The sequence below is a fragment of the Oratosquilla oratoria genome, chromosome 30 (genome assembly GCF_046742065.1).
Source record: "Oratosquilla oratoria isolate Oo_2021 chromosome 30, ASM4674206v1, whole genome shotgun sequence".
Classification (NCBI taxonomy): domain Eukaryota; kingdom Metazoa; phylum Arthropoda; class Malacostraca; order Stomatopoda; family Squillidae; genus Oratosquilla; species Oratosquilla oratoria.
In genome coordinates, this window is record NC_134806.1 from 13,959,611 (window position 1) to 13,980,700 (window position 21,090).

The following is a 21,090-nucleotide window of genomic DNA, read 5'->3' on the forward strand; positions in this document are numbered from 1 at the left end:
ACTACTTTGGTCATTCTTTATTTATACTTTATTTACTTTTATTTATTTATTTATGGATGAATGAACATAAAAAAATATTTTTGGTGCCAAATAAGTCGCTCAACGCACGAAACCTGTTTATTATCTAACTATACCTTTGCATTTATTTATGTATTCTATTTGTTAGCTACATTATTATAGTTTTTATTTATTTATTTTTTATTATTATGATTTTTTCTCGCATCCAACCTAGATATGGGCCAAAAGGTCTCCTGTCGGCATGCTCCGCCTTTGTAATCCTTTGTAATCTCGCAACAATTATCGAACACGAGGCCCGAGTGCGCCTAAACGCGTGAGACCGGGACATAATCCTGCCAGAGCGAGATTCCTCAAGAAGGGGGAAGTCTCGGGTAGCAGTACTTTCGGTAATTGCGGTGTGGTTAGCACGTCAATCAGAGATAGGGACTAGGGTAAATGACAGGGCGTAATCGATGTGATGAGCAATCGAGCGTGAATGTTCTCCATTCAGAATCTATCATATCTCTGCGGATAAAAACGTAACTTCTCTTTCATCATATTATATGGAAATTACACATTTTAAAGAAAATAATTCAACTATATGCAGTCTATTATACTAAAAACACAATAGTTTTTCTAAATAGAGTGAAGTTTGATCCATACCACCCAGGCACGGATCCAGGATTGTTATTGGGGGGGGGGGGCGATAAGCGATAACCGATACTTGAAACACGCCGAGAAACACCCCCAAGAATATAACAAATCTTAAATTCAATACTTGGTGTATTGTGCAAAAATATTTGTTCCCTTTTTGTGCTTCCTGCAACAAACTACTATGGTTATACAAAAAAGCAACAGTTTATCCTCGAAGCACCCGTTCGTTACGCAAGAGTTGCACCAGTACCCAAGGGACATCTCACCGAGTTCTTGGAACGTAGTTTGCGGAATATCTTGGCATTTGCGATGGTACCACTTTGAAAGCTACAATGGGATTTGAATATAATTGGTGCGTTATCCCAGTCCATTCTGTGGTCTTCTTGGTTGGCATGATGGAACACGGCGAAGTTGACGTCAATATTTAATGGAGTTTTTGTATTCCTTTTTCATGTATATACAAAATATGTATTTCTATTCAACTATGTACTTTTTGCATTGAATATGTAATATACGAAAGCGCTCTGCTTCGTTAGTTTCTTTTTTCAAGTGGTCTACTTTGCATAATACCATGTATGCAATGTCATATTTCATAGCCTATAAATTTTGTATAGCGCATTTCAAATAAAATTTAATGATTTTTTTTATTTAATTGTATGCAATATTTATGCAATCTTTGTATTATAAAGAAATAAACAACAATAGTTTTTAAAATAAAATAAAAATCACTCTACATTTATTCAAGTTAGTATGCAAATATGCCCCACATGTTCGAACTTACAAGAAATTCTACAAGTATTATGATTTTGGCCAACTCCATCAACCACGCTCAGCAGGGTTGCCAGGTTTTCTACCAGGAAAAATGCCAACTTCTGACAAAATGCTGCCAAAAACAGCCAAATTGTTTTTTTGCATTTTGGTTTTACATGTGTAGTTAAAAATAATGTGTATAACTACAATTACAATATGAAAACTATTTTTTACGGTTGACTAGCCAATATAAAACAATACCACATGATATAACCAAGATCAAGTAGTAGTATAAAATAATTTTTACTGTTGACTAGCCAATATAAAAGTGTCACATGATATGACCAAGATCAATTTATATCACTCATGTACACCATCATTTAATTCTAGTGGTACTGTAATAAACCACCATCCTCTGAAATAAATCGACTTTCAAGACTGTGTGTGAAAAGGAAAGAAAGATATGAACTTCCAAAATAAAATATATTATACTCCGTATTATGTGAGAAAGAAAAAATATTAATAACTAAAATAAAATGCATTACTCCATACATTACGTTTAAGTTCTTAAGTAAAATTCTTAGTACCCTCTACAATAAATTAAACCAGTTTATTAAACAACCTCCTAGAAAACATGTGACTTTTCTATTGTGTCTAAATATAATCAAAAGCATCATCAGATTTAGACATGTTTGATGCACTACTCCGTTCTTACATATTTTCACTAAAGAAGAGCTGAAACATCCGTTGGCTAGGCACAAAATATTTGCAACATTTCCCGCATGATATAACCAAGATAAATTTATATCATTCATATACATCATTTAATTCTTGATACAAGTAAAAGAATGATCTCTAATCACGACTGGGTATTTAAAAACTCCCCCCAAAAATGCCACCCAACAAATTTTCCTGCCAAACACGGTAAAAAACATTCCAAAAAAACAAAATTTGGCATTAAAAACGCCAATCTGGCAACTCTGACGCTCAGTGATGATCTGCATTCGCAGAACTTGGTAAACACGACTTACTGTGCTGCCAGACGACCCTCGCTCGCACCGTCTCGGAAAAAGTGTCGTACGGATCATAACATGTTAACAACGACGGATTAACGGACTGGTGTCCAGCTCTGATACTTAGTACAAGTTAAATGAAAATATAATCCAAGTCAAGGATCAACTCTGTCTCCATCACACTACTTGGTTTACAGGCAGTATAGGAAGACAGCAAGGCCAGACTAATTATAATAGATAACAATTTAGACATTTTGGGACTCACCGTCCTTTCGGCAGTCTTGATTACAACGCTTTATACTAACAGAATTGTTTTTACTAACTTCACTAGGTATACTTATAAAATATATATGGATCTTGTAGATAAGTCAGTAAACCAAATAAGTTTAATATAGAAAAATAAAATTCTACTTCCTAATGACAAAAAAGCACTTCCAGAAGGAGTGAATGTTTCCCATTGACTTACTAAAGTAAACTATATTGGCGAGTAGCCAAGCTAGAGAAAACTGTCGTTTGCAATCAAACTAATAATAAACGCGTTATACAGTAATATTCATGCAACTTATGCATTCTTTAATTTTTGAAGCATGATAATGACAGATATTCACAACAATATAATTGGGAGACCAAGCATGTATGTTTTATAGTTATTAGTGAACATCAACGAAAATGCAGGAAGAAGTACCGTATGTGTTGATCGTAGATTACGCAATGCCATCGCCAATTACTCAAAGACTATATAGGAAAGATGGGAAAGCTTCTATCTTTTACTAATAAGAAAACGTCATCCATCCAGCGTGAATGCGCGCCATCTATCGACAGAGCCGCAAACTATAAATCGGAAGTGGCGTAGCGCGCTTTCAAATCATACACTTGTATTATATATAGTGTTTATGGAAATTTTAAAACTGATCCTTTCTCTTTATAAAATAATGAGTAGTAATTTTATGACTTTTGCATGCAAACAGGACTATATGCTTTACACACATTGTAGTGGTTTGGTTCGAACAAGCCAGGGAAAATGAAATTCACTTTGGTCTCTTATTCTAATCTCTTTGGTAAAACCACAAGTAATAGCCACTGGTTAGTGGATCTGATCAGTCGTAGCTGGACGGTGAGCCTAACGTCAGAGGCGGTGGCGGCTGATGACGGCGAGGCTCGATGGAACTGCTACAAGACTGGACGAGATGTTGTTGCTGCTGCCGTGGCTATTACCATTCTGGATTCTGGATTCCAAGAAAAGACCACCTCGCTTGCGCGGGATCGGGTTTTGTGGGAGGGGAAGAATGTCTGTTAGAAAATGAAAAGATAGTAGTGTATAAAAGAGGGCTATTGCCACCGGGCGAATTGCGAGCGATTAGGGGCTAGATTGTTGTCATGGCTTAGGAGGATTGGACCAGGAGCTTGGAGGGAAGCGCCTGACGCCGGAGGTTAGGATTACCAACGGGGTTAGGATCACCAACTAAAGTTTAGAAAATGGTAGGAGGCGTAGTAGTAGAGAAAGGTGGAAAAACGGAAAAATCTTTAGTGGGAGGTAAACTGAAATGAGAAGATGTAGTAGAAGAGAAAGTTAGAAAGGAAGCGAATTTTAGTCGAAGAAAAAGTAAGTGTATATGTTTGTGCGTGATTTGTGGCTCTGTTCGTGAGAGGTGTATGTGTGTATCTTACGAGAAGTGAGTTGATTTCACTTTCCGCGTGTAGAGGGCGAACCTGATAAGCCACAGGTGGGGCGAGCGTTGTCTGTTTATCCCCAGACTGGGTTTGAAGTCCTTTTAGAGCTGATCAAGGGGCGGAGCGAGGGGGGGCAGACGGGCGGTGTACACCCGCCTGCCGACGTCAACGAGAGATCAGTGACCAGAACGGGAGCGGCAAGGAGATAACTCCCCGCCGCCACCGCTGGCGAGGGCGAACCTGATAAGCCACAGGTGGGGCGAGCGTTGTCTGTTTATCCCCAGACTGGGTTTGAAGTCCTTTTAGAGCTGATCAGGGGGCGGTGCGAGGGGGGGGGGGCAGACGGGCGGTGTACACCCGCCTGCCGACGTCAACGAGAGATCAGTGACCAGAACGGGAGCGGCAAGGAGATAACTCCACGCCGCCACCGCTGGCGAGGGCGAACCTGATTAGCCACAGGTGGGGCGAGCGTTGTCTGTTTATCCCCAGACTGGGTTTGCAGTACGTATTTTTATTATCATGGGGATGTGGTTGGTGTGGCAGACGGGCGGGTGTTGTATGGTCTCTTTCCTTCCAATCACAACTCTGAAAACAGAGAATTACGCGATTGGGAATTGTGTGTAAATGTCAGAAGTGTAAACTCGCTCACCAGCGTCAGCGAGAGGCCAGCGTTTGGTTGCGTGCCGGTCGGACAGAAAGGTGTCCCAAGTCTCTCCGTCAACCAGCCCGCGGTCAGATTGGGCGTACTGAGAGAGACGATTGGGCCTCTGCTTTGCTAGCGAGAAAGTGTGCATGTGCCACAGAGATTTACGTGACTTGGGAAATGTGTGTGTGTGTTTGTATTGGCCGACGTCAGCTTAGAGGTCGGCCATGCCAGACCGGCGGCAGCTAGGAGATGTATCTCCCAGCCACCACCGGCCGGCGATGATACTTGGAGCTTGTTGAGAGAGCTGGTTGAAGAGACGTCCGACCTCTAGGAGCGCTGAGTTGAATCTGTCCTGACTATTTTTTTTTTTTTTTTTTTTTTTTTTTTTTTTTTTTTTAATTTTAGTCCCTGCGGAGCTAGCCGATTTCAGGACTGTCTTTAATTGCTTCTATGGCCGTAATATCTTATTTATTTATTAATTCAATTTTATATTTTATATATTCATTTACCGGAGTGCGGAATTTTGTTATATTTGACCCGGCTGGAGGGGGTCATAGTAGGCCTCCCACGGGGGAAGAGCAGATTAGGCTGGCAGCCAGGATTATTTGAGATTTTCCGGCGTCTGATGTGCTGTTTGCCCTCAATTGGTCTAGGGCGGTGGAGGGATCTCCGAAGAGATTTCTTAAAACTTTAAAATGGTCCCTGAACTGTCTGCAAACGAAAAGGCAGTGATTGAAAGAGACCTGTTCACTGCCACAGGTACAGAGAAGATTTAGAAATTTGGTTCGCCAATGATTTACCCTTATTCTGGATATCATGGCTAACATATAAGGGGGTACAGAGGGGAAGGTCGGGGGTTTTCCTCCGTGACAGGTTGTTGTCGGCCATCCCCGAGCGATGGCAGTGGCGGTGAAGTCTGCCTTCCAGGTCTCCCAGATGGCTCTGTTGATCTTGTGCAGGGCGTCGCTGACCGTGAATTTGATGGAAAACATGTCCTCTTCAGGCGCCCTTCTTGGCTGCCCCATCCGCCTTTTCATTACCGTGCAACCCCACATGTGAGGGAACCCATTGATATCTTATCTGAATATCTTTGTTGGAGGCCTCAGCAGTGAGGTGCAGTATTTCTTGCAAAATGTCTGGTTGCGAGTCGCATTGACAGCTCTGAAGTGCCTTAAGGCTGGCTCTTGAATCTGAGAGCACGGTGATGCAAGCTGGCGGATGGGGAAGAGCGAGAACTATTTTAATGGCTTCCCGAATGGCGATTAATTCGGCCGAGAAGATGGAGGTGGGGGGAAGCTTCACGGAGATGGACTCTTGTGTGTTTTCCAAGAATATCCCTGCGCCTGTGCGGCCATCCTCAAGCCGCCGCTGCCCTATTTAAGGGTCGCTCGCGGCTCAGCGTAGCTGGCAAGAGAGGTCGCTAGCCGCTCGAGAACCATTTGCTGGCTCCTGATTGGCTAGCTCATATTCACCTCTTGCCAACTATGGGAAGTGTGTGACCGCCTGTGGCTGCGTCACTACAACATGATCACATTTATAAAATCAAAAATTGGTAAAATACTTCTGCACAATGCATCATTCATTACTAAATATTTGAAATTGAGTAAACAGTTAAAATTTAAAAGGTTATTTTAGTTATATTTATCTTATTATTTCTGTAATATCATGTTTTTCTTGTTTGTGCTTGTGCTTATGTTTGAACGTTGTATACTTATTCAAGTATCTGTACACAAATTATACAAACAAGGATAGTAAAACTTTGGTATACATGAGATTCTTTTATTTGCAACAAAGCAATACTGTCTTGTAGAGAACATATACCAAACAAACTAAAAGAAATAACATTATTCAACTTCAAAAATTAACCATACATCAGGCAACCAAAACATGCAATCAGATATTAAATACCAAACAAAACATTGGAAAATCAGTAATCAAAAACAATAATATGAAACAAAATTAAACAAAGAAGCAGACATAACATGCATATTAAGCAAAAATAAAGCAAACAATTTTAACAGAACAAAGGAAAACCCCAAAAGCAAACAAACAAAAATATATACATATGTAGCAAGACAGGTACTGTATTGTAAAAAACATAGACAAAAATGAAAGGATGAACATGCAAGAAATAAGTCACAAAATCAAACAAACAAGATTTGCAATCATGCATAAAATAATTTTGCAGAGGATAAAAACAAAACTTCTTTGATCAAATTACATGGAAATCACACATTTTAGAGTAAATAGGTAAAATAATGCAACCATATGCTAGTTTTTTATATGAAATTATGCATTTGAGCAAAAACCGTCCTTGTTTGAGATTTGGTCGCCTATGAGTGAGTCGGACGGCATTCGTAGCTGCGGTTGGTAATTTTGCAGAGGATAAAAACGTAATTTCTTTGATCAAATGACATGGAAATCACACATTTTAAAGAAAATAAGTCAAATAATGCAACCATATGCTAGTTTTTTTTTTTTTTTTTTTTAATACAAAATCGTGCATTTGAGTATAAACCGCCCTTGTTCGCGTTGGTCGGCTATTAGTGAGTCGGACGGCATTCGTAGCTGTGGTTGGTAATTTTGCAGAGGATAAATGCGTAAATTTTCTTTGATCAAATTGCATGAAAATCACACATTTTAAAGAAAATAGGTCAAATAATGTAACCATATGCTAATTTTTATATAAAATTATGCATCTGAGCAAAAGCCGCCATTGTTTGGGTTTGGTCGGCGTTGGTCGACTTAAGTAATTTTGCAGACGATAAAAACGTAACTTCTCTTTGATCAAATTACATGATAATCACACATTTAAAAAGAAAATTGGTCAAATAATGCAACCACATGCTAATTTCTATATAAAATTATGCATTTGAGCAAAAGCCGTCATTATTTGGGTTTGGTCGGCGTTGGTCGACGTTTATTGAGACCGTAAAAGAACAAGCATAACACAGAGAAATCATTCAACAAAAACCGTTAAATTTTAAAACTACCAAAGAACTACCCTAGATTGGTGGAGGTGGCGCGCGCTGGCGATTCCGGTGGGCATGTATCCAAATGGATACACAGAATAAAAAATTAAAATAAAATATATGCGTGTGTTTTTTGTCCATTTAAAGTTACTATAATATAAATATAGGGTTCGTAGAGTCCTGCTAATACAAAATTAACGTAATTCCAAAATAAAAAATGACAACTATGAACAATTGAAAAAAACTTTGACAGAAAATCAAAGGATTGAGATTACGTGTTCCTGAGCCTAATATAAGAGGAACTTGGTAAAAAAAACATTATAACAATGACCTACATATGTCAATTCATCTCACACAAAACCTTTAAAACCTCAATTGTACAAAAAAAACTTCGTCCTGACTAAATGAAAATGGGTGATTTTGGAAATGAATTTTTATGTGTAATGTGTAAAAATGATGCTTTTTATTATTTTTCTTTTATGAAATTGTGTTTCTATGTGAAAAATATATTCTTTGTATGAAATTGCACTTACATAGAGACGGAAGTGGAGTGTGAGAGGGGGAGGGGGGGATTGATACGTAGGCCTATGCACTGAGGGAGAGGAGGTAACCGGATGTGGAATTTAGATGGGGGAGGGGAAGACAGGATGTAATGACAGCACTCAAATCCCTATGAGGACCTTCTAAGCATTCAATAAATGTCTGGCGACGCAAAAACTATAAATAGGTGATGTTGCGAGCACTGTGCCACCTTGGCACTATCTCCTAGAACCCTCATTTACAGTCACGATGGTTATATTACTTTAATTCATTGTCACCGCCGTATTATCACAACCACGTTGAAACTCATGAGAGTTTACATGCTGTGCTAACTCATCTTCAGTGTAGTATATAGTACGTTTCATTTTTGGTTTCGACAACCTAAAATGAAATTGAAAAAACTTCATAATGACAATTCCTTCTCTATTATAGAGTTGTGTATACAATTATAGTGTTTTATTCTACCTATACAATACAAAATTTTTGTTTCTAAGCTACCATGTGAAGATATATAATGATTTGACTTTTCCCATCCGATGTCAACAAGCGTAACGTAAACGGTGGGAACTGTGCCAATTGGATACACACTACCTTATAGGGGCTATATTATATATGCAGATGGGGTAAAAACACCCTTAAAAGAAAATATATAATCATTACTGATAACTCAAACAATAAAAGTTACCACATAAGCATTATTATGGACACAAAAGCCCGCGAAAATTTAAGCGCGAAAAGTGTGTATCCAATTGGCACACCTCCACCAATCTAGGGAAGCAGTCACAACCCATAAAAAAAAAAAAAAAAAAAAACATGCATGCGATTCAACTTTTTTTTGCTGTGTATTTGGCCATTTATTCAAAATTAAGGTAAAAGTTTATAACTTTACCACATAAGCTAAGAACATGACATAACTATATCAAAGTTGCTGTGCCTGCCTGGGACTGCCATAAAGATATGGTATGAATTTGACATGATCAATTCATATTTCTAGATATTTGTAAGGTATTCATCTATAATTTTCATTTCCAAGCTAAGTGACACTGCACTGAGTCTGACAAAGATAAAGAAGATTTTAACTATGTTCTATTTTATTCCTCCATTTTCTGTTAAAGTTTCCATGTATTGTGTATGTTGAATCTCTTACCTTTCTCTATCTTTAGGAAAAACTTGAAGTATTAGATGGGGAAAGGCATTTTTTTCTTTTTGCACACCACACTTGGGTGATAGTTCCGCCCACACTCTATGATTGAATGTCCCGCTTAATTGTAAACAAACAGACGATGCAGTTAAAACTGGTGATTGGCGTACACGCCATCTATTGAGAGAGCCGCACAGTAAAATGTATGTGGACGATGCGGCTCTCCGTGAGCTTTCCCGTCTTTCCTATATAGTCTTTGCCAATTACTTAACATGTTAAAACAATCAGCCTATGCCACCGAAGTTGACGACAAAATAACAGGTACGGAAATGACTGGTAACACTGACTGAAGGTTGAGAAAATGGTTGCTAGCAGAATAACTATGGCTACAATTTGATTGAAAAACATTGACAACAATAGAAATCTTTGCAGCTTCATAAGTATGGCATTGACTATCTGTGTATGGTATAGTATAATAGCTGCTGAGCATTAATGACTTTATCATTTAATATAAGTATGATGGAGCGGTACATTTTAAAATCCTTAATGTATGACCAGGTGACAGATTACAAGGCAGATATCGGACAGTACTGTTTCGCTATAATTATTATAATATACTTCTTTCAGGATTCAGCCTCCCTCTTGCATACATTGACATTCACATATTTTTAACATTTACAGGGGTCAATGTTGCATAACCCCTAAGAATGTCAGAGACCACTGTATTTACTAAGACATGGTAGCTACACAACTTTTTTTCATTATTATTATTATTATAATTTTTTTTGTTAGGGTTGTGAATCTTTATGGTAGATAACTGTCCAGGATGTAACACTTCACCCTACCTATGCTACAAAACTTGTTATGGAAGGAACTAAAGACTGAACTGTACACAATTACGCATGCCAACAACACATCATATACTCATTAAGGGATTTGTGGGAAAACCCTCTTCCAACCATGGGTAAACCCTCTTCCAACCATGGGTATATGATATACCCATGGTTGGAAGAGGGTTTTCCCACAAATCCCTTAATGAGTATATGCTGTGTTGTTGGCATGCGTAATTGAGTACAGTTCAGTCTTTAGTTCCTTCCATAACAAGTTTTGTAGCATAGGTAGGGTGAAGTGTTACATCCTGGACAGTTATCTACCATAAAGATTCACAACCCTTACAAAAAAAAAAAATAATAATAATAATAATGAAAAAAAAAACACTCCCATATACTATATGGGAGTGCTTGGCTAGACTGTCAAGGGAAGGACAACATCTCTTTTTCTGGACATAATGGGCTGCAGTTGGAGAATAGTGCAGACCAAGTAAAATAAAAGGAAAATATTCTCCATCCTAAAGTGGCTGGATGTCTTGTTGGGTGTCATGGTGAAAGTATTTTACATGAGGCTATGATAGCAAGAGAAATTTCAAATCTTTTTTGGTAGGTGATGCAGCCCAGGTTTATTTGAAGCTGGAATAGAATTTCAGAAACACATAAGCATGGATGTGAAACTTGCAATTTCTAATAGCTCCTAGCCTAACCTTCCCATAAAAGAATAAATCTTCCAAATATATACAAATGCCAAAGGTTTTTCCCCCTTACAAGGGAGGTAGCCAAAAAAAAAAAGGCATAAAAACCACTCCCACCCATTCCATTCTCAACATACTCCACTTCCATCCACCCCCTTCCCTACCTCTTATCTTGGCACTTCCTGGATGATGGGTCATCCCCGTATCTTGACCACTACCCTGGGTCAGAAGCAGTGTTCCAAGACACAGCACATCCACAGCAAGACTACATCATTAATGGCACCTTTTGCAGTGAGCAATTTGATACCATACACCGCCAGATTTTGTAATTCTTGCCGGAAAATAAATACTTTTTTGGGCAAGTTTTACAAGCTTACAGAGGTGTATCATTGTACATTATTGTGTCTGAAATTTAAGTCAATTAATTTCATGATTGCAAACGGCATATAGCATTGTTTGAGCCTCTATTTATAATTACAGATGATATTCGTAAAACAGCCTATAATTGTATCAAGCCAAGCAATTTGTCATTTTCTACCGACTTCAATGGACGTATACTGATATATACTTTCATTTGAATGCACCAAGCAATAGGCAAATCCATGTAATGTATAGAAAATATAATTTTGCATCGAAGACTTAATTTTTCCGATATGATTAACATTTGTCTTTCTCTTACTTTTTCTTGAATCTGACGTGCAGTCTGCCACGGCACACGTAAAATTAGTCATATTTGTTTGAAAATAGCTCCCAGCAGATCTAAGGCTATTCTTTACACTAACGTCGCTCACATCGTATGTCCGCCACCACTGTTGTTATCTTTTATCTCACTGATTATCTTCATATACAGGACGTGACAGTGATATCCATTATTTTTCAACGCTCTCAGATAAAATGCACAAACCGAAATCAACATCCTCTTATTTTTACTGCTCATACTTCAGTAAAAATAATTACCTATTTTTAGTTTTACCTTATAATTAAATTAACAAAGCCTTATCACATACCAGTAAGTAAAAATTATAACATTAAGAGTCATGTTTTTAATTTTAAATACATTTATGCAGCAATTTATGTCGTATCTTTTTTTAAATATCGGTTTCCAAATTAGCTAAGTCACCCCTTTGCCTCGTGAAATCCGAGACAATTGAAAATTCTAGCGCTAATAGGAATCTACGAGCCTGACTGCGAAAGGTCCCATTCGGCAACCCCCCTCTCCATCCCCTCATGCAGAAAAGGAGAAGATAGGGAGAAATCCCTTTTGGCTGCATTAATTTATTTTTCACACATTTTCCCTCACCTCCATCACCCACCCACTCCCCCTCATGCTTCACAGCATCATCCATACACAACCATTCTCCATTCACCCCTATCTTCTGTCCTCTCTCGTCCTTCCTCAACAGACATTTCCCACTTTCCCAAAGCCCCTTTTACCCCATCCATCCATCTCATCCTAAGTCAACCCCTAATGTTCATTCTTTCCACCTCTGCCTTCCACACCTCTTTTACTAATCTTTCTTTATTCATTCTTTCCATGTGTCCAAACCATCCTAAAACTCTTTCATCAACCCTATCTCCCAGCTCCCTTTCCACCCTTGTTCTCCTTCTCACCTCCTCATTTCTCACTCTATATCCAGCCTAGTAACCCCTATCATACTTCTCAGGCACCTCATCTCAAACACATTCACACTCCTCCTCTCTTCCTCTCTTATGTTTCATGTTTCTGCCCCGTACAGTGCTGTTGGCACAATCACTCCTTCATACAATCTCCTCTTAGCATCCATTCCCAAATGTCCATTTCTCATTACACTTTTCAATCCCCGAAGGCATTTACTCGCTTCTCTCAATCTACATTCTACCTCCACCCCCACCCCTCCCTTTCCCGCCACATTTGCACCCAAGTATCTAAAATTATCCACTTCCTCCAGTCTCTCTCCTTTAATACTCACTTCCAATCTGCTTCCACTCTCTCCCCTTGTACATCTCATCACCTTACTTTTACCCACATTTATCTCCAATTTCCTTTTGCACACCTTCCCAAACTCTGTCACTAACTTCCACAACCACTCCTTTTGATCCTGCGGAATTTTCTTGTGCTGTCTTCCAACACGTAGACAAGGAAGGCCATCGTATGTATTGGAGCGAGGCAAAAATTATTTTTAATTCAAAGTGCAGTTTTAAAAGGAAAATAATAGAATCATCCTCGATAAATGAAATTCCTAATTTTAATATTTCAAATGGACAATGGTCACCAGACTGCATTACTCCCTGGGCAGTCCATAAATTATTACCATCTTTGGTGAAGGCGGGTGACTTGCCCCGTAAAGCATTAGACGCTACCTGAGTCCTACCCATGTTCCTTCTTCTTTCTCTGTATATAAGACATGCCTCTTGCTCCACTACTCTGTATTCCACTGAAGAGGATCACAGTTCGTGATCGAAATATATGGATATCGTCTATTTCATTTCTTCTTATCCAATACAGTGGGTTCTTGTTGAATTTTACGAATGTGTTACGACATTACTTTGTAGATATATATATATGTATATATATATATATGTATATATATATATATATATATATATATTTATATATATATATATTTTAGGAATGTCCCCTTTTGGGGCTACAGGTAGTAGGACTCCTAATCCCACCCCCCATCCCGTTTTTTGTCGCTTTTTACGACAAGTGGAAAGACTTGGTGGTAGCATTCTCTTCCCCCACCACAGGGTCGGTGAAAAAAGGAAATGATTATTCAGAGAAATGGCACAGGACAGTAACAAGGGGCTGGGGGACAGCTTAATGGAGGGATAGTTGTAGAATAAAAGTCATAATTTCTCTATGAAGAGAGTTTTCCTCTATCACAGACAAAATGATGTGTGACTCTGGTCCGTAGGGGTGCCTCATATATATATATATATATATATATATATATATATATATATATATATATATATATATATATATATATATATACCCTAAAGTATCGATTGCATGCTACTTTGCCACAATAACATGCAGCCAATACCCCAGATGGATAGTTTTAGATACTTGGGTGCGAATGTGGCAGGAAAGGGAGGAGTGGGGGTGGAGGTAGAATGTAGATTGAGAGAAGCGAATAAATGCCTTGGTGGATTGAAAAGTGTATCGAGAAATAGACATCTGGGGATGGATGCTAAGAGGAGGTTATATTTACCTAGTTGTATTTTGCGGGAAGGGGAGCTATGTTCGTGGTGTCCCGCCATTGTATCTTGCAATGTCTAGTTTGCTTTTAAACTCATGAATGGTTTTTGCGCATACTATTTCATTATCCAGTTTGTTCCAAGTGTGAGTGAAGGAGTGATTGTGCCAACAGCATTGTATGGGGCAGAAACATGGAACATGAGAGAGGAAGAGAGAAGGAGTTTGAATGTGTTTGAGATGAAATGTCTAAGAAGTATGATAGGGGTTACTAGGCTGGATAGAGTGAGAAATGAGGAGGTGAGAAGGAGAACAGGGGTGGAAAAGGAACTGGGAAATAGGGTTGATGAAAGAGTTTTAGGATGGTTTGAACACATGGAAAGAATGAGTGAAGAAAGATTAGTAAAAGAAGTGTGAAAGGCAGAGATGGAAGGAGTGGATATGAGGGGGCGTCCTAGGATGAGATGGATGGATGGGGTGAAAGGGGCATTACAAAAGAGAGGAATGTCTGGAGGAAGGACAGGAGAGGACAGAATATAGGGGTGAATGGAGAGGGGTCGTGTATAGATGCTGTGATGCATGATGGGGAGTGGGTGGGGGATGGGGGTGAGGAAGTATGTATGAGAAAATATTTGACGCAGCCCGAAGGCATTTCTCCCTGTCTTCTCCTTTTCTGCACAGGGGGACGGAGAGGGGGGGGGTTGCCGAATTTATGAAGCGGCCTTGCTGTGGATGTGCTGTGTCTTGTGACACTGCTTCTTACCCAGGGCAGTGGACAGGATGCAGGGATGACCCATCATCCAGGAGGTGCCAAGATAAGAGGGAGGGAGGAGGGTGGAGGGGAGTGGAATATATAGGAAATGAAATGGGTGGGAGTGGTTTCTATGCCTTTTTCTTTTTGGGTACCCCCCGTGTAAGGGGAAAAAGCCTTTGGTATATGTATGTATATATATATATATATATATATATATATATATATATATATATGTATATATATATATATATATATATATATATATACATATATATATATATATACATATTTATATATACACACACTATATATGTATATATATGTGTATATATATATATATATATACAGTATATATATAATATATATATAGTATATATATATATATATATATATATATATATATATATATATATATATATATATATATATATATATATATATATATATATATATATATTGTCTGGATGACCTGTCATCCAGGAGGTGCCAAGATAGGAGGGAGGGAGGAGGGTGGAGGGGAGTGAAATATATAGGAAATGAAATGGGTGGGAGTAATTTCTATGCCTTTTTCTTTTTGGCTACCCCCCCGTGTAAGGGGTATATGTATGTATGTATGTCTGTATTTCACCTAGTATTATGCAGGAAGAGAGCTATGCTCATAGTGACCTGTCTTTGTATCTTTCAGCATCAAGTTTGTTCTTAAATTCTTGTATAGTTTTTGTATACACTGTTCCCTCATCCAGTTTGTTTCAGATATCTACCACTCTGTGTGGGAAACTATTCTTTTTCAGATCTTTTATAACTATTCTTTTTGAGTTTCTTATCATGTCCTCTTTTCTCTTACCCCATTTTAATAAATCTTCTCTGTCGAGGACTTTCATCCCTTTCATAATTCTGTAAATGGCCAGTAGATCTCCTCTTTCTCTTCTTTGCCCCAGGGTTGGTAGTTCCAGTTTGGATAATCTTTGTTCGTATGTCAGTTTAGAAAGTGTTGGTGCCATCTTTGTTGTTGCTCTTTGGATTCTTTCTAATTTCTTTATATTCTTTTTAGTGCTGGGTGTCCATAGTGTCGCAGCATACTCCAATCTTGGTCTTATCAGTGTGACTGATATTTTCTTTACCATTTCCTCATCCAAGTAGTCAAAACCCACTTTCATTGATCTTAGTAAATTGAAGGTTTCTCCAACTATTTTGTTGATATGCTAAGTACTCCCAGGTCCCTTTCCAGGCTAACTTTTTTATTTCCTTTGTACTAATTTTATATTGTCCTGATGTTCTATTTTTACTTTTTCCAAACTCTATTATACTACATTTGTTGGTGTTGAAGTTCACTTCCCGCTTTTGACTTCATTCCCAGACTTTATCTAGGTCTTTCTGTAGTGATTCACAGTCTTCCTCCACTTACTTTCTTTAGTAGTTTTGCATCATCTGCAAAGAAATTCATATAACATTCCACACCTTGATCCATGTCATTTATATATATACATACATACATATACCAAAGGCTTTACCCCTTACAAGGGAGGTAGTCAAAAAAACAAAGGCATAAAAACCATTCCCACCCATTCCACCCCAAATACACTCCACTCCCTTCCACCCTCTACCCTCCTTCTTATCTTGGCACCTCGTGGATGACAGGTCATCCCTGCATCTTGTCCACTGCCCTGGGTCAGAAGCAAACATTATTGGAGCCAATTCAGTACCTTGTGGGACTCCACTTGTCATTTCTTCCCAGGTCGAGTTTTTGTCTCCAAGTACCACCCTAATTTTTCTCCCATTCAAGAAATCTTCCATTTCAATAACTTTACTTGTACATACATACATATACTAAAGGTTTTTTCCCCCCTTACACAGGGGGTAGCCAAAAAGAAAAAGGCATAGAAATCACTCCCACCCATTTCATTTCCCATATATTCCACTCCCCTCCACCCTCCTCCCTCCCTCCTATCTTGGCACCTCCTGGATGATGGGTCATCCCTGCATCCTGTCCACTGCCCTGGGTCAGAAGCAGTGTCACAAGACACAGCACATCCACAGCAAGGCCGCTTCATGAATTCGGCGACCCCCCCTCTCCGTCCCCTCATGCAGGAAAAGAGAAGACTGGGAGAAATCCCTTCGAGCTGCGTCAATTTTTTTCTCATACATACTTCCTCACCCCCCATCCCCCACCCACTCCCCCTCATGCATCACAGCCTCATCTATACACAACCCTTCTCCATTCACCCCATCTTCTGTCCTTTCCCGTCCTTCCTCTACAGACATTCCTCTCTTTTGTAAAGACCCTTTCACGCCATCCATCCATCTCATCCTAGGACGCCCCCTCATATTCGCTCCTTCCACCTCTGCCTTCCACACTTCTTTTACTAATCTTTCTTCACTCATTCTTTCCATGTGTCCAAACCATCCTAATAGTCTTTCATCAACCCTATCCCCCAGCTCCTTTTCCACCCCTGTTCTCCTCCTCACCTCCTCATTTCTCACTCTATCCAGCCTAGTAACCCCTATCATACTTCTCAGACATTTCATCTCAAACACATTCAAACTCCTCCTCTCTTCCTCTCTCATGTTCCATGTTTCTGCCCTGTATATTGCTGTTGGCACAATCATTCCTTCATATAACCTCCTTTTAGCATCCATTCCCAGATGTCTATTTCTCATTACACTTTTCAATCCACCAAGGCATTTACTCGCTTCTCTCAATCTACATTCTACCTCCACCCCCACTCCTCCCTTTCCTGTCACATTTGCACCCAAGTATCTGAAACTATCCACTTCCTCCAGTTTCTCACCCTTAATGCTCACTTCCAGCCTACTGTCACTCTCTCCCCTTGTACATCTTATCACCTTTTGCCCACATTTATCTTCAGCTTCCTTCTTTCACACATCTTCTCAAACTCAGTCACTAACTTCCTCAATCCCTCCTCTGATCCTGCTACAAGCGCAGTGTCGTCGGCAAACAACAACTGGCTCACCTCCCACTTTTCTCCATTTTCTTTAATCATCTCCAACCCCTGACCCACTACCCTTGCATTCACCTCTCACACCACCCCATCCATGTAAAGATTGAACAGCCAGGGTGACATAACACACCCCTGACGAAGTCCCACCTTTACCTCAAACCATTCGCTCTCTCCATTTCTAATCCTAACGCAAGCTCTACTACTCTCATAAAAACTCTTGACTGCTCTTAACAGCTTTCCTCCTATCCCATATATCTGCAATACCTCCCACAGTGCCTTCCTGTCTACCCTGTCATAAGCCTTTTCCAGATCCATAAAAGCCCAAAAAACATTCAGTAGAATGTTGCTCCAGAATTCTCCCCCTTTTACTACAATTTCTTCCCAGATTATATCCTTTGCATTAATATCACCCACAATTACTATGTTACCACACTCTTTCTGTAACTCATTTAGCACCTTCGTTGTGTCTTCCAGTAATTTAGAATGATCACTATCAGATCAAGCCTGTGTTTTTGGTGGCACATATACTGCAATAAATTTCGTACTTTTCATATTTTTATTAACAACTTTAATCATAATTAATTCCACATTATATTTGCCTTCATTTATCTTTGTCACATTTAAACCCTTTTTGGTCAATATCATGACACCTCCTCCCTGTTTGACTGTTCTATTTTTTGCCCAGTTGTTATATAGACCTTGTCCCACCATACTTGTTAATAGAGGGCCTTTCAGTTTTGTCTCCACAATTCCCATAGTGTCAGGTTTCTGTTTCCAGATAATCATTTAGAACATTAATTCCAGAGACCACACCATCGATATTTGTGTATGCCAGTTTTAGTTTCATATTTTCTTCTCTTTTTTTTTTTTTTATATTTAAGTTTCCATTTTCCTGATGTACAATTTTTTTCAGTCTCAGATCCAGTACTCTAAAAAAAACAACTAATTTTTTTCCATCTGTTCTTTTTCATTTCTATCGTTGGCTTCAATTATAAGAGCCTTTTCTTTCTCTTTTTCCTCATCACTCATTTCCTTCTTTATCCATATATGTTTGAACTTCTCGCTGTTTGCTAATTTAATCACTTTCAATAGTACCTCCTTGGCTATCATTTGAGTTCTTAATTTTATATTCAGAGGTCTGTGTTGTTTTTCTTTTGAATATTTGCCTATCCTGTGAATCTCATCAATTTCCTTGTCAAAATTTTGCCCTTCATCCTGAATTTCTTTCAGAATTTCCTTAGCTATTTCCTTTTCCTCCTTTTCTCTCTGGTATTTATACACATGTTTTTCTTGGATACCATGGGCCACAATGCATTTACCTTTGTCAACTGTATCTCTCACCCACTTTTCCTTTTCTTTAATTACTTTCATAACTGTTTCCTTTGTATTTTCCTTCATCTGCTTTTGTACTATTTCTCTAAAGGATATTTTTTTATTTTCCAGTTCTTTTTTCCATTGATTTTTTCTTTCTTTCTTTTCAGGGAGGTCTGTTTCTTTAATTGACTCTTCTACTTTTCTGATCACTACCTGTAATTGCTCTTTGAGCTCCTTTTTCAGTTCTTCATTGTTATTTCTGTCCTCATTCTTCATTTTTTTGTTTTCTCTTCTGAGCATATAAATTTTGCTCTTTAGGTCACTTAATTCTCAATTTGGTTGCTCGTTACTCTTACGCAAACTAATCAATTCCCTAAGTAAATCTCGGTAGTCTAATTTTAAATCTATATTTCTTCCAATAATTCGTTTACTTCACCATATCTTAATGCATTGCTATATCAAACTTCTGTATCTATATCTAAGCCTTTACCTATTTCTCCTGGATTTCTTTGAAAACCTGAAAAACTGTTGTTCTCCCACCTTTGATTTATTCTTGGTGTGTCAATTAAATATATTCTTTTGGGAATTACTCCTCTTGGCGAATCTATCTTACTTATATCCAGGCCTCTCTTTGTTGGTTCATTTAATATTTTTTCGTCTTTTTCTTTCTCCATTGTGTCGTTTCCTTCGTTTTGGTGTATTTACCTAGTTGTATTTTACGGGAAGGGGAGCTATGAGGTAATATGGGTTTGTAAAAAGAATGCAGGGGACAGACTAGTGTAAAAATTGGATAAGGCAAGTGTGGTAATAAGAAAAGGAAGACAAAAAACAAGATAGAAGAAGGTGTGTGAAGGTATTGTATTTTGTTGATGATAACCAGCAATTTGAAGGTTAAGATAATAACAACAGAGGGAACAGATATGTTGATACATGATAGAAACAAGTGATGGAGATAGATTGAAAGAAATGAACAAGAAAGAAGATGAGTTAAATTGAGGAAGAAAAGGAGGGGAATGGTTGAAGGAGGAAGCAGATTTGACATTAGAAAGGGTAAAGTCAGTCTGTTGCTCCATGTCTGTTTTGTAGGAGATCCATTTCGAAGGAGATATGTGAGAAGAGGTGAGGGGAGTTTTGTAGTTATGTTGTGAGTTTTTCCTTTTGCAAGCAGTAAGGAAATTAGTCTAGCCTTTTCTAGCACTTGGTTTTATGAAGTTCAATAAACCCACATGTGTGATTGATTGTCAACCCTATATGTGGAGCTCTGTCATTGGTAGAAAAATGTAAAGATCTTGTATTCTTTTCTTTTGGCAAGGTTGTTATTTTTTTTTTTTATAAATTTGGTGATAACACTCAAGAATGAAAGAATTGAATGTAACCTGTATGTATTAACATTTCAGGCAAACCAGTACATTAGCAACCCAAAATAATATTCTGTCCACATCATGAACAATACCACCGAGGTGATAAACTCTTATAAAGAAGACTATCCAGCCTTTCAGTCATATATGGAGTGCATGTCTCGCACTTTTATGACTGGTCTAGCATCTTTTACCATAAGTAAGTTGGGTCTGATTTATATAAAATTTCTCTGAGAAATGATTCACTTGAAATGTAAGAAAAGTAGTCTGTAGCAATGTGCTGTTGTAACATAGAAATATTTTATATTATTGGTATAGGTATGTTATTATTTTTATTCAATCATATTTTCTTTATTTAATTTTTTCTTACAGGTTTTGGTGGTACTTACATTGGTCAGCACTTGCTTACCAAAGCACTGCCCTATAGCAAAGGTGGTCACATATTAGCATCCAGTGTAGTTGCAAGTTTTGTAGCATATAAAGTTACAGCTGTAAGAGCCAATGCTTGTCAAGCAGCATGGATGGCAGCTGAAGATAAGCATACATATTTAAATCCAATATCAGAGCGACCAAAGCCTGTTTTAGAAGAAGAGGAAGAATAATTCTATTTGGCT

The 21,090-nt window shown here is 38.4% G+C and overlaps 1 protein-coding gene across 2 annotated transcripts; it reads left to right on the forward strand.

Moving 5' to 3' along the window:
- Positions 1–9,499: 9,499 nt before the first annotated feature.
- On the forward strand, positions 9,500–21,089 carry LOC143041032 (transmembrane protein 141). 2 transcript variants are annotated; one of them, XM_076212622.1, is made up of 3 exons: positions 9,500–9,705; positions 20,516–20,675; positions 20,849–21,089. In XM_076212622.1, exons 2-3 carry the CDS (start codon positions 20,561–20,563, stop codon positions 21,076–21,078), a joined length of 345 nt encoding a protein of 114 aa, XP_076068737.1. In that variant the 5' UTR covers positions 9,500–9,705; positions 20,516–20,560; the 3' UTR covers positions 21,079–21,089. The 2 variants fall into 2 exon arrangements, with proteins under 2 accessions (XP_076068737.1, XP_076068739.1); XM_076212624.1 differs by lacking the exon at positions 9,500–9,705 and adding an exon at positions 9,708–9,824.
- The last annotated feature ends 1 nt before the right edge of the window (position 21,090 follows it).